The 14967-nt window shown below is 35.5% G+C and overlaps 1 protein-coding gene across 1 annotated transcript in view; it reads left to right on the top strand.

The window, feature by feature from the left end:
- CCDC15 (coiled-coil domain containing 15) overlaps nt 1-14967 on the top strand; it is a 70177-nt gene that overhangs the window by 37611 nt on the left and 17599 nt on the right. Inside the window, exons 12-13 of the mRNA XM_069468726.1 lie at nt 2901-2993; nt 4119-4222. Coding sequence (XP_069324827.1) covers nt 2901-2993; nt 4119-4222 — 197 coding nt within the window. The remainder of the gene's footprint in view (nt 1-2900; nt 2994-4118; nt 4223-14967) is intronic.

Raw genomic sequence — 14967 nt, 5'->3', positions numbered from 1 at the left:
AAGTTTGTGAATTCTCAGTTCTATTCTATTGATTTATATATGTCTATCTATACCAGTAAAATCTGTCTTGATTACTATACCTTTGTAATAAGTTTTGATGTTGGGAATAGTGAGTCCTCCAACTTTGTTCTTTTTTAAGATTGTCTCAGCTACTCTGGATTGCATGCATTTTCATAGGAATTTTAGGATCATCTTGTCAATTTCTGCAAAGAAGTCAGCTGAAATTTTGATGGAGATTTCATTAAATCTGTTGATCAATTTGGGGAGTACTGCCATCTTAACAATATTAGGTCTTCCAATCCATAAACATAGGGGGTTTCCTTTCCATTTATTTATGTCTTCTTTAATTTCTTTTAATGTTTCTAGGTTTTACAGTATAAAATTTATATTTCCTTTTTTTATGGTATTGTTAGCGGAAATTTTTTCTTAATTTTATTCCAGATTGTTCATTACAAGTATAGAAATACAGGCCGGGTGCGGTGGCTCACGCCTGTAATCCTAGCACTCTGGGAAGCCGAGGCGGGTGGATCGCTCAAGGTCAGGAGTTCGAGACCAGCCTGAGCAAGAGCGAGACCCCGTCTCTATTAAAAATAGAAAGAAATTATATGGACAACTAAAATATATATAGAAAAAATTAGCCGGGCATGTTGGCGCGTGCCTGTAGTCCCAGCTACTCGGGAGGCTGAGGCAGTAGGATCGCTTGAGCCCAGGAGTTTGAGGTTGCTGTGAGCTAGGCTGACGCCACGGCACTCACTCTAGCCTGGGCAACAAAGTGAGACTCTGTCTCAAAAAAAAAAAAAAAAAAAAAAAAAAAACAAGTATAGAAATACAATTGATCCAGCCTGAGCAAGTGCGAGACCCCGTCTCTACTAAAAATAGAAAGAAATTATATGGACAGCTAAAAATATATATAGAAAAAATTAGCCGGGCATGGTGGTGCATGCCTGTAGTCCCAGCTACTCGGGAGGCTGAGACAGAAGGATCGCTTGAGCGCAGGAGTTTGAGGTTGCTGTGAGCTAGGCTGACGCCACGGCACTCACTCTAGCCTGGGCAACAGAGTGAGACTCTGTCTCAAAAAAAAAAAAAAAAAAAAAGAAATACAATTGATTTTTGTATATTGATCTTGTATCCTGTAATCTTTCTGAAAGATAAATAAGTTTTAAATTAAAGAGAGAAAAGAAATTTTAAAGTTTTTATTTCTAAAAGTTCGAGATCATCACATTTGGGACTTAGGAAAATTTGCCAAGTAATCTTTGTTTCTATAGATATTAATGTTGACCCCCAGTTCAATGTTCTAAGAATTAAGTCAAGCTTGTGTTTATCTCCCCACCCCACCCCAAATCTGTGGCACAGCATATAAAAATGTACCTCAATGATGTTCTATTAAAAATGGGACAGGGGCCTTATGTTTTCATAATTTCCCAACAATGTGCCACCATATTTTTGTCTCAAGTAAGGGTTTTAACAAGCTAAAAAGTACTTTCCGATTCTCCCTGTGCTGTTCCTAACCCGTAATGCCCAAGTGTTTTGTGCAATGTGTAGTGTGTGTATATAAATATATATATTCTTGAAATAGACATACCATCAGAGACATCATTCAGAAGTAAGCGATGTATTGGCATCTCATTCATATTTCTGATATGTGAGGTATATGATACTAATTACCTTTTCCTTGATGTTTGCCAAATTTGAATGAAGGCATTGGTATGAAATTATAGAATGTAAAGAAAATGTTTTTGGCTTGAAAAATTAACAAATATTTTATGACATACCACAATATACTCTGCCCAAACCAGCACCCTATCTTTCTTTCCTGTTCTTTACATCCCTACTCCCCATCCCTACTTCCTCATTTTTTGGGGGTATAACAGTTCTTTTGTAGCATCATTATAATTGCAGTTCTGACAATTGGACAATTATAGCATGGAAACAGACTGGTATTAATAGTACAGTAGTCACCAGTGTGCCACATTTGCATTAGTAAATGCAAAATATACATTTTATAAAGGACAAAAAAAAAATAAAAAAAATAAAAGTTCGAGATCATAATTTGACCCATACAATGTATAAGCAGGTATACCAGGTTATGTCATAAGGCTTTCTTGGGAAATATGGGTAGAAATTAGCCCCAGTTTCCTGCATGCCATGCCAGTTAACTGATACAATATTTTCTCTGGACCCACACCCAGAGAGTTGTGTAAATTGAAAGCGGTTATATAGAGTTAAGATATGAAAGAATCTGGCTGTATATTTTGGATTCAATCCCAAGCACACTCATGACAGAGTGATTTCAAGTGACCACTTTAAAGGAACTTTCATTCTGAACATTTTGATTTGTTAATTGTTCATCTGTGCTTTTCACCTGAATCCTTTTCTTTGGTTTATTGTTTTTTGTTTGGTTAATTCCTTTTGAAACTGCTTCCTTTCATTCTTTTTTCTTTTATTCTTTTATATTTGTTCTTTGGTTCTTTATCCCAGTGGTCCCAGGGACCGGTTTCATGGAAGACAGTTTTCCCATGGAAGGGGTGGGGGTGGGGGCCCCTGGAAGCGGGGCTCAGGCAGTGATGCGAGTGATGGGGTGCTGCTGTAAATATACAGATGATGCTTGGATCACTCCCCCACCCTCCACGCCCCCCTCACCCCCAGTCCGTGGAAAAATTGTCTTCCATGAAACTTAGGAACTGGGTGGGAGGGACCTGGGGGGTGGGGCGAGCTGCAGGTGAGCTCTGCTGCCCGGTCCCTAACAGGCCATGGACTGGACTGGGCATTGGGGACCACAGCTTTATCCAGTTGAACTCTAGTTTGCAAAAGAAAAGAATCCATAGATAAAAATATCAAAATGGTTCACAGGGGTATCTTTTGGTAATGTTTTCACTTTATGTGACTGGACTTTTTAACAGGTTTATGATGAATATCAATCAGGATTAAGCACTGAATTCCAAGCTCCACTAGCATTTCAGTCTGGAGTAGATCAAGAAGAGGATAAGAAAGAGGTATGTAATAATACTGCTTTTGGATACCAATATTTCTACTATCATAGTATGTGTGAAATTAGAAATATTTACAGTTATTAAGGAGGTAATACCACAAATTCCATAGATTAAGGAGGAAAAGTTGCTTGAATCATAATATATTGAATTTCTCTTCCAAACTTATAGAAATTAGGGTACATTGATGTAAAATCAGAGATCTAATCCTAGTGAATTTCTCCAGCTAGTGTATATTTGTCACTATAACTTATTTAAAGAAAGATTACTAGTTTATGGATACCTTTTTTTTTCTTTTCAACCTAAAGTTAGTTTAAACCAGCAGTTGTTAACCGTGGCCATGCACCAGAATCAAATGTGGAGGTTTTTTCAAAATACAAATATCTGGATCAAACCAGATGTACTAAACCAGTATGCGGAAAGGTAGATTTAGGACATTTGTGTTTTAAAAAATACCACTGGTGATTCTGATACCTCCTCAATATTAAGAACTGCTATTTAGGCTTTCAATAACTTTTACCAAAAAACCCTGCACTACCCTGGTATGCTTTTTGCCCTTTGAGTAGCTTGTGTACCTAAAAGAGAATATGTAAATCCAGAGGTGTGAACAGATCACATGCAGTGTAGTAGCACTTGCTTTTATTATATTTGTTCCATTTATGAGTATGATGCTCTAATATACTTCAGCCCTTCTATTCTCCCTGCCATGTTAGGCTAGGCATAGAGGGTGCTTTTGTGATAACGGTTTTAATTTTGAAAAGTTAAAGTGACTATTCTGTTGTAAAATACCTCTCACATTCTTTCTGTGGCCCTGCTTTTATGGTACTTACTACTTGGGAATACAGAGTAAATATAATACATATCTTATATCAAATACAATCATTTCCTCAAGTACTATTGACAAGGGACTATACTAAGGGCAAATTAAGTGAGTACGTCTTTCTCTGGTTTTTCTGTTAACATGTAATAGCTATGTGCTTGAAAATATAAAATTCTTGTTGTATATGATATCCTGAGTCACCATAGACAGAAGGAAATTAAAAACTTAACCCATGTAATTTCTATATTATATGGTTTTCTTTCTGCTCCTCTGAGAGCAGAATCTTAATAATTTTAACTTCTTTCCTTTAGCGTCAAAAGCAATACCTGAGACATAGACGACTTTTTATGGATATTGAGAGAGAACAAGTAAAAGAACAACAAAGGCAAAAAGAACAAAAGAAGAAAATTGAAAAGTAAGTTCTTTGATCCTCATTATGAGCGTTAAATTACCAATTATGATGTTTTTGGGGGCTAAATTTTAGAAAAAGGCAATGATTTTGACTTCTGATCTATATTGGAAACAACTATTTTTGATCTGGGTAGAGTATTAGAAGATGGTTAACAGTTATGTCTTTTTTGTTTGTTTGATTTTCTAATAGATTTTATTTTTTAGAGAAATTTTAGGTTCACAGCAAAATTGAGTGGAAAACACAGAGTTCCTGTATACCCCATGTCGTGTACATGCATAGTCTCCGCCACTGTCACTGTTGTACACCACAGTGGTATAATTAATTACATTTGATGAACCTACAATGATTGTTACCCAAAGTCCATAATTTACATTAGGGTTCCCTCTTGGTGTTGTGCATTTTATGGGTTTTGAGAAATATATAATGTCATGTGTCCAGCATTATAGTATCATACAGAGTAGTTTCACTGCCCTAAAAATCCTCTGGGCTCTTCTTTTTCCTCCTTCCTTACCCCTGGCCCCTGGGAACCATCGAACTCAACTGTCTGCATGCTTTTGCCTTTTTCAGGATGTCATATAGTTGGAATGATACAGTAGGTATGTAACCTTTTCAGATTGACTTCCTATACTTAGAAATATGCATTTAAGGTTTCTATAATGCCTTTTTATGGCTTGATAGCTCATTTCTTTATAGCACTGAATAATATCCCATTGTTTGGATGTATCACATTTTAGTTATTCATTTACCTACTAAAGAACATCTTGGTTGCTCCAAGGATTTGGCAATTATGAATAAAGTCACTATAAATATCTGTGTGCAGGTTTTTGTTTGGGCATACATTTTCAGCTCATTTGGGTAAATAACAAGTAGTGTGGTTGCTAGATCATACAGTATGAGTATGTTTAGCTTTATAAGACACGGCCAAACTGTCTCCCAATGTGGCTATGGCATTTTGCATTCCACCATCAATAGATGTGAGTTCTTGTTGCTCCACATCCTTGTCAGTATTTGGTGTTGTCAGTATTTTGAATTTGGATCATTCTAATAGGTGTATAGTGGTATCTCATTGCTTTAATTTTCAATTTCCTGATGACATAGATATGGAGCACATTTACATATGCTTTGTTATCTGTATGTCTTTAGTGACAAGTCTGTTCAGGTCTTTTGCCCATTTTTAAATCTAGTTGGTGGTTTTCTTATTGTTAAGTTTTAAAAGTTCTTTGTATATTTTGAATAACATTTCTTTTGAAAACATTTTTCCTAGTCTGTGGCATGTCTTTTTATTTCTTACAGTGTCTCTTGTAGAGTGGACATTTTTAATTTTAATGAAGTGTAACTTATCAGTTCTTTCTTTCGTAGATTGTGCCTTTGGTGTTAAAAAATCATTGCCATGCCCAAAGTCACCTAGATTTTCTCCTGTGTTATCTTCTAAGAATTTTACAGTTTTGTGTTTTACATTTAGCTCTATAATCCATTTTGAGTTAATTTTTGTGACAGGCATAAGATCTGTGTTTAGAGTCATTTTTTTTTTTTTTTTTTTTTTTTTTTTTTGATGTGGATATCTGGTTGTTCCAGCACCAATTGTTGAAAAGACTTCTCTTTTCTTCGTTGTATTGCCTTTCCTCTTCTGTCAAAGATCAGTTGACTGTATTTATGTGGGTCTGTATTTGGACTTTCTGTTTTGTTCCATTGATCTGTTTGTCTGTTCTTTTGCCAATACCATACTGTCTTGATTACTGTAGCTTTATTTATTTATTTTTAGTGATATGTAAAAATTGTATATATGGGGTACATTTGATATTTTGATATATGCATATAATGTGTAATGGTCAGATTAGAGTATTTAGTATATCCATAGCCTCAAACATTTCTCATTTCTTTGTGTTGGGAACTTTCAAATCTTCTCTTTTAGCTATTTTGAAACATACAACAAATTATTGTTAACTATAGTCACCCTCCTGCACTATCAATAAGTAGAACTTATTTCTTCTATCTAACTCTATATGTGTGCCCATTAACCAGCCACTCTTTATTCTCTCCCCTCTTCCAAGCCTCTGGTAACTATCATTCTACCTTCTCCCTCTGTGGGATCACGTTTTTTTTTTTTTTGCTCCCACATATAAGTGAGAATATGTTGACATTTGTCTTTCTGTACCTGGCTTATTTCATTTAACATAATAGTATTCCATTGTGTATCTATGCCACATTGTCTTTATCCATTCATCTGTTGATGGACACTTAGGCTGATTCAATATCTTGACAATTGTGAATTGTCAAGTGGCGCAGTAAACATGGGGATTCAGGTATCCCTTTGATATACTGATTTCTTTTCCTTTGTCTAAATACCCAGTAGTGGAATTGCTGTATCATATGGAAGTTCTATTTCTGGTTTTTTGAGAAACCTCTATACTATTTTCCATAATTGCTATACTAATTTACATTTCTACCAACAGTGTATGAGAATTCCCTTTTGTCTGCATCCTCATCAGCATTTGCTACTTTTTGTCTTTTGGTAATAGCCATTCTAGCTGGGGTGAGATGATATTATATTGGGTTTTTTTGTTGTGGTTTTTTTTTGTTTTTTTTTTTTTGAGACAGAGTCTCACTCTGTTACCCGGGCTAGAGTGCCGTGGCATCACCCTAGCTCACAGCAACCTCAAACTCCTGGGCTCAAGCAATCCTTCTGCCTCAGCCTCCCAAGTAGCTGGGACTACAGGCATGTGCCACCATGTCCGGCTAATTTTTTCTATATATATTTTTTCAGCTGTCGATATAATTTCTTTCTGTTGTTAGTAGAGATGGGATCTCGCTCTTGCTCAGGCTGGTCTCAAACTCCTGAGCTCAAACGATCCTCCTGCCTCGGCCTCCCAGAGTGCTAGGATTACAGGTGTGAGCCACCAAGCCCGGCCAATATTATGTTTTTAATTTGCATTTCCCTGATGATTAATGATGTTGAGCATTTTTTGATATGCCTATTGGCCATTTATATGTCTTCTTTTGAGAAATGTTTATTGAGATCCTTTTCCCACTTTTTAATGGAATTATTTGACTTTTTTGCTGTTGAATTGTTTGAGACCCCCAGAAGGTGTGTTGAGGCACTACTAGTAGTAGTGAGTGAAGCCGTTTGATCCCCAGGCCCCTGAATTGACAAGTGCAGGTGCCTGCCATGGTGCTGGTAGGGGAGGCAGGCCTGTCCACTTGCAGCAGCATTTGGGGTGTGTAGCTTTATAGTGTGTCTTGAACTTGGGTACTTCCAGCCTTCCAAATTTGTTTTTCTCCTTTAATACTGTGTTGACTATTCTGGGCCTTTTGCCTCTCCATGTAAACTTTAGAACAAGTTTGTTGATATGTACAAAATAACTTAATGAAATTTTTATTGGCATTGCATTGATTGTGTAGATCAAATTGGTAAGAACTGATATCTCAGTGATATTGATTCTTTCTATCCATGATCATGGGATATCTCTCCATTTATTTAATTCTTTGATTTCTTTCATCAGAGTTTTGTTGTTTGGCTCATATAGATCTTGTACATATTCTGTTAGATTTGTACCTAAGTATTCATTTGGGGGGATGCTAATGTAAATGGTATTGTCTAATTTCAAATTCTACCTGTTCATTGCTGGCATATAGGAAAGTGATTGGTATTTCTGTTAGTACATTAAACTTATATCCTTCAACCTTTCTGTAATCACTTATTAGTTCTAGGAGTTTGTCTAGTGATTCTTTTGTTATTTCTACATAGATGATCATGTCATCTCTGAACAGAGTTTTATTTCTTTCTTCCCAATCTGTGTACCTTTTGTTTCCTTTTCTTGTCCGGTTTCATTAGCTAGGACTTTCAGTACATGTTATAAAGGAATGGTGAGGGTACATTCTTGCCTTGTTTCTGATCTTAGCAGAAAAACTTATAGTTCTCACCATTAAGTATTTTGTTAGCTGTAAATTTTTTGTGGATGTTCTTTATCAAGTTGAGGAAGTCCTTTTCTATCAGTTATCTTTTTTAATATACAAGTTATTACTGAATTCCCCTCAGAGCTCAACCTTAATTGTCTTGACAAGCTTCATAGAGCCGCCTGACTTCTAAACAATATATAAAAAGTTGTAATGAAATCTTATGGATCTAATTTGAGGCTTTATTTCATCAGATGTCATTGACTTACTATGCATAATAAGGCACTAAAACTTTATTTTGTAATGTATGATACTATAACAAAAATTGCTATAGGGTTACTGTGAGGTGCTAGAAATATGTTCACATAGCTTAATGTATAGTCTTTGGACCTAAAAGTTTCCTAATTCCTTTCCAATGCTATTTCAACTCAGTGAAAGAAAATAAATCTTTTAATTGATAATCCCTTTCTTCTCTAGTATTACTAATAAGTTTTCCTTTATCTTAATGGATGATTGTTTCTGTAATAGAAATATTCTTTATTTAGATGAATTCTTTAAAAAAAAAAAATTTTCTACTGGTGTAGCAGCCATGGCAAAGGAAATATTTATTGCTTCTTTTAAGTGCTTTCACATGTATTTTCATATGTTTATACTTTTTTCATGGGAATCACTCATTTAAGCTTGCCTCTACCATTTGTGGGACTGAGCTCAAGTATAAATGCAGGCTCATATACCTTACAGATAAATATTTAAATGACATAAACCAAGCTAAAAAAATTTTAAATGAAGTTTATTCTGTTGTCCTACCTTGACAAATATGATTTCATAATAACCTAGAAATTCAGGTTCGAATTTGTAATTCTTGGACAACTTTGAGTTACATGCAGGAACATGGCAGCTTAGGGAGAGACAGGCCTCAGCCCACCCGCTTTCTCTTCTTACCCATTGCTGTATTTTGTACTGCAAAGAATCTTGGATATGTGCTATGCTCAACAGCCCAGAGACCCAAGCCTTGTAAGCAGCTATCCCTTAACATTCCCCTGAGCTTAGGTGCATACATCAGAGGTGCAGTTTGCTCTCAGGAGTACAAATCTGGGGAACAGGGCTGTCTAGACCCTGAAAATGGCCTTGGAAAGTTGGAGTAAAGAATTTCAGTGACCTGCATACCTGGAGCAGAGGCTGTGATGGGCTGGCATAGGTTTCAGGTGTGCATATTCCCCTGGCCACTTAGTGGACCTTTCGAGGAGCATGATGGTAAGAGGCAGGCCAAAGTGGGACTATTAAAAATGTGGGTCCTATAGCAAAGACTTCCCTCTTATCCAGGTCTAAGAGTGATTCCACATTTATCCAGAAAACATTAATTTAGTACCTTCCATATCACAGGCTTTGTCCTAGGTTCAGGTGATACAAAGATAAATAAAATGTGGTTCCTTTTCTTGAAGAACTCATAATCTAACTTGGGTGGGGGATGAGAAACAAATGCATGCAAATAAGTAATATAATTATTAATAGTACAATTCCAGAAATAGGTACAGAGTCCATGAGAGCACAGAAGAAGGTATTACTGATTCTTTCTGGAGAATAAAAGAAATTATTATATTTCAGTTGTGTCTAGGTGGATAAATATATGTTTTGGGGGGACAGGGATAAGGATGGTGAATTAGAAAAACAAACATAAACAGAATCAGGGTGGAAGGAAATAGTAGTATTCAGGCAGAGTTTTATAATTGACTAGGGCTTTCATAGGTTATCTTGTTTAGTACTTTTCAACAACAAGGCAAACATTTATTGAGAACTCACTACATGCCAGACATTGTCCTATATGCTAACAATATAAACTTGAATATGTGGCAAGATAGTGGTTCATAGTACAGGTTTAGAATCAAATGGACTTAAATTGAATGTACCGCTTATTAGCTTTGTAACCTTAAGCAAGTTACTTTACCTCTGAGTGTCACTATCCTTAATTATATAATGGGGATCATATCTGTCTTCTAGTTTGTTGATAGAATTAAATAGAGAAATGTATGTAACATCCTTAACATTGTATCTGGCATTAAATAGAATTATAATAAAAAGTACTTGTTACTACCAAAGGATGGCCAGACAAATGGAGAAAAAGAGACAAAAAAAATTATTTTGCTAAAAGTAAGGCAGGGGTAGTCTGTGGAGGTTAAGAAATGCTTTATAGATGAGTTAATACTCAAGCTGTATCTTAAAGGATGAATTGAAGTTTGTCAGATGGTCAAGGAACTTAGTATAAAAGCATAAGATATGTCTGGGAAATAATGTGAAAACTTGAGGTGTCTAAACCCCAAATGAAGTAAAGTGGCAGAGGACCTATAACAAAGCTGTTGAAAGATTTTAAGTCAAAAATCTTATTATCTGATTTGTATCTCATAAAGATCACTCTGACAGCCAGCAGAGTTCACAATAGACTGAATAAGACAGAAAACTAAGGCAGAGTCCAGTTAAGAAGTTAGTACAGTAGTTGTGGTAGAAAATGATGAGGACACTTGGAACAGAGAGTGACATATTTAATAATATTTAGGAACTAGACTCCATAGAACTTGATGATCAGTTGGGTTTGGTATTGAGAGAGGAGTAAAGGGTAGTTTCTTACTTTCTTCTTGGATAACTGAATGAAAGGCAATACCATTAACATAGATAGGGAATGCCCAAAGAACAGATTTGTCAGAAAGCTAGTGAGTTCAGTTTTAGACAGTGAGTTTGAGGCACCTGTGGAGTACTAATGGAGGGCTGACTTACATACATTTGGAAATAAAGAACTAGAATTGTAGGAACAATGAGAACTAAAGATTTCTTTAGGAGTTTTCAACATATGTTTCAACATGAAATTAGATCAGGTACAGGCTACAGCTGGGTGACAGAAACAAGCAGAGTTTTTGGTGATCTTAAGGAACTGAAGCAACAAAATTGGAGACTTGAGGGGTCACAAATATTTGACCAGTTTTCTCTTCAAGACATTTGCCAAAATCTAAGAAAGCCAAAAGCTAAGTGGGAAACATCTGGAAAGCAGAGTAAGAATCTATTAGTCTGTGGTGATGAGAAGATGTAGAGTTCAGGACCCACTGGCTTGGGGGAGAGGAATATGGGCCCAATGTACATAACAGGATTTCAGTTGAAAGCCAGGGAGAGCATGCACTAAAAAGCTTGTCTAAGCAGCTGTAGAATAAGCCTTACCTAAACTGCAAAGCAGCCCTGATTCTTGATCCAGTCCAAACTGGACTGGATTAAAATGATGAACCCTGCACTTTCTGCCTAGCAGAGAAATAGTGCTCTCTCTCTGGTTATAGACAACATCATTTAGAGCCTTTAAATTTTTAAAAACAATAGTCAATATTCAGTCAAAATTTTCTAAGTACATACTTAGAAAGGTCCAGATGTCCAAAAGCTAAGAGAAAGAATAGACAACAGAAGCAGACTCATGGGTGACACAGGTATTGGTGTTAGCAGACAAAGACTTTAAAATAATTTATTAATATGTTCAAGCAACTCAAGAAAGAGAAAAAATAAATGAAAATATAGAGAATTTCTTCACAGAATTGGAAGCTATAAAATAAAATCAAATAGGAAATCTATAATTGAAAAATATAATCTTAAAATATGAACTCACTATGTATCTACAATGAGGTACTACTTCAGACTCATTAGAATAGCTTAGGGGGAAAAAAACAACAAACTTCACAGTGACCAGATAGTGGCAAGGATGTAGAGCAACTGTAACTCATGTAATGATAGTGTAAATGGAAAAGAGCACAACCACTTCGGAAAGCTTTTTAGTGTCTTATACTATTAAGCATAGATCTACCCTATGACCCATCCACTTTACTTTTAGATATTTACTTAAGCAAAATGAAAACATTTGTAAAAAAAAAAAACAACAACAATGAACAGTGACAGAATATATTCTTTTCAAGTGCCCATGGAACATTTTCCAAAGTCAGCCATATTTTGGGTTATTTTTCAGAGTATGTTCTCTGAATTCAGTGATATTAAGCTAGAAATCAATAAGCAGTATATGTCTTTTCTTTTCTTTTTTTTTTTTTTGAGACAGAGTCTTGCTCTGTTGCCTGGGCTAGAGTGCCATGGCGTCAGCCTAGCTCACAGCAACCTCAAATTCCTGGGCTCAAGGGATCCTCCTGCCTCAGCCTCCTGAGTAGCTGGGACTACAGCCATGTGCCAACACATCCGGCTAATTTTTTCTATTTTTAGTAGAGATGGGGTCTCTCTCTTGCTCAGGCTGGTCTCGAACTCCTGACCTTAAGGGATCCTCCCACCTTGGCCTTCCAGAGTGCCAGGATTACAGACATGAGCCACAGTGCCCGGTCAAGAAGCAGTGCATTTCTGTGGATCCTAGGTCAAAGATAAAATTACAATGGAAATTAGGAAATACTGTTAAAAGAAAATAATAAAGATAAAACATTAAAATTTCTCACATGCAGCTAAAGCAGTGCTCAGAGGGAATGTCAGAGCCTTGATTACAATTATTAGTATTAGGGGGAAAAAAGGCTAAAAAAGTCAATGTTTTAACCGTCTATCTTAAGAAGCTTGGAAAAAACTGCAAATCAAATTCGAAAAAAGAAGTCATAGAGATAAGTGCAGAAATCAATGAAACAGAAGACAAATGTAGGGAATCAAAGCCAAAAGTTGCTTCTTTGAAAATTTAATTTTGCTAGGAATATATCACTTTTACTAATTGGTAAAAAGAGAGAAAATATAATTTACCAATATTAGCAATGGAAATGGAGCCATTACTACAGAGCCTACAGACATTAAATGATAATCAGAGGACATTGTAAACCACTTTACATTAAAAAGATTTGACAATTTTAATGAAATAAACTCCTACGGAGGGGAAAAAAAACAGCAAAAATGGACAGGAGAAGAAATAGAATATCTGAGTAATCCCAAGTCACTGAAAGAAATAAAATCAGTTATTAAAAATTTTTTCCATAAAGAAAAATCCAGGTTGAGATCCAGGCTGATATATCTTCATTGGGGATTCTTTTCAAATATATAGGGGAAAAAATAGCATCAAATTTTACATAAACTCTTTCAGAGAATGGAAAACAGAGAATATTTCCCAAATAATTATAGAGGCTGACATAACCTTAATACTGACCTGACAAGGATATTACAAGAAAGCAGTGTTATAGACTAATTTCTCTCATGAACATGAATGAAAAAATCCCAAGTAAAATATGAGCACAGTGGCCTTTGAGGGTTACTGTTGCAGGCCTCTGTCCTTGGAGGTTCTGTCTGAGCCTCCTCCTCTAGCCCCAGGGCAGCTTCTTAATCACCTTTGATCTTTTCCCAATCTGTGGATCAAATGGAAACAAAGCATTTTGCATTAATAACAATCATATTATACAATGAAAAAATTGACTAAAATAAAATATTCCAGATGTTAAAGAATTGTCTTTGGATGGTAAAATAAATCGCCTTTTTCTATCCTTTCTATATTTCTTAATTTTTAAGTTTTTATCATTAGTTTGTTTGAAGGCTAAGTGTATCTATATGATAGGGGGACCCTTGCTGCTGAATATCCTGTTTATTTTGCAACAAAGGGTACAAGGACTCCTGAAATTTTTATATGGCAACCCACTGGTAAGAATAGTTTTCCTGTGAGGTGTTTGATAGTTTCTTTGTATATGTTTTTATTCTCTCATACTTTTTTTCCTTCTTGAAATACATTATAATACTATTGTCCTAAAAGCAACTTGACAAAAACTGTTGCAATAAAAAAGTGTGTGTGTTTTTGACTGGGGTAGGGGATGCTTAGAAGAAAAATCTTTGTGAAGATGTCTAGTGTAACTTTTAGGCAGAATTCTATTTAAATATTTCAAGGATCTTTTCTATTTTTAATGTTTTTTAGAGCTGTAGTTATATAATCTCTCTGTATAATAATTTCAGAATCTAATAATGTTGTCTCTCAGGAAGTTCATTCTTATATCTAGACCAGATTTGTTTCACTATAACCTAATATTTTAGTCATAATTGTGATCTGATCTGCATCAAAAAATCTTTCAGTTCTGCAGTGCTCATATATAAGCATTTTACAGGCTATCAGGTAAAAGACAAAGTGGAAATTTAGTTCATTTCATTTAACTGAAGCCAATATACCCCTGCTGTGGGTATTTTATGCCTCACCTAAATCTTCTTATGACATGCCTACCACATGGTGTAGTCAGTAGGGAATTCCTCTTTAGCAGCACTACTGACCTTCTTAGAAAGCTTTTTCTGCTTAAGGCTTTTGTCTTATTGGTATTTCCTACTGGAGAATCTTTTCTTGCTTGGATTTATATTCTTGACCTCAGGAAAAAATATGAAATTTTGATTGTTTTACAGATGGCATCACAAGACTTAATCTTATTGACAGTTGGCAGTTGGCAAAAAATTATAAATTATTTTTTGCCTTTTCCTTATTGAAGAAACTAAATCATTTAATGCCACCTTTGCATGGAGGTTATATGATTTAACCTGAAGACAAAACCACTTTAGCAACATTCTATTAATAAAATAGTTATACATCTGCTTTATAAACGGGAATTGATAACTCCTTTACCTCACCCAGTTATAAAAATCAAATGATATGGTTTCATTCATTGATTTGGCCACTATATATTAAACATCTATTAATTGGTAGACATTATGCTAGAAATAGGGTATGCAAGAAACGAAAGAGATGATCCAAATCCTCAAGGATCTTACTAGATAGATTTAACTGACTAATAGGGAAGCAGATAAATGTAATCGTGTGCCACATAAAGATGTTCTGGTCAATGACAGACTAAATACAATGGTGGTCCCATAGATTATAATGGAGCTGA

Source organism: Eulemur rufifrons, chromosome 6 (genome assembly GCF_041146395.1).
Source record: "Eulemur rufifrons isolate Redbay chromosome 6, OSU_ERuf_1, whole genome shotgun sequence".
NCBI lineage: Eukaryota > Metazoa > Chordata > Mammalia > Primates > Lemuridae > Eulemur > Eulemur rufifrons.
Note: the sequence above shows the minus strand (reverse complement) of the source record. Positions and strands in the feature narration are given on the sequence as shown.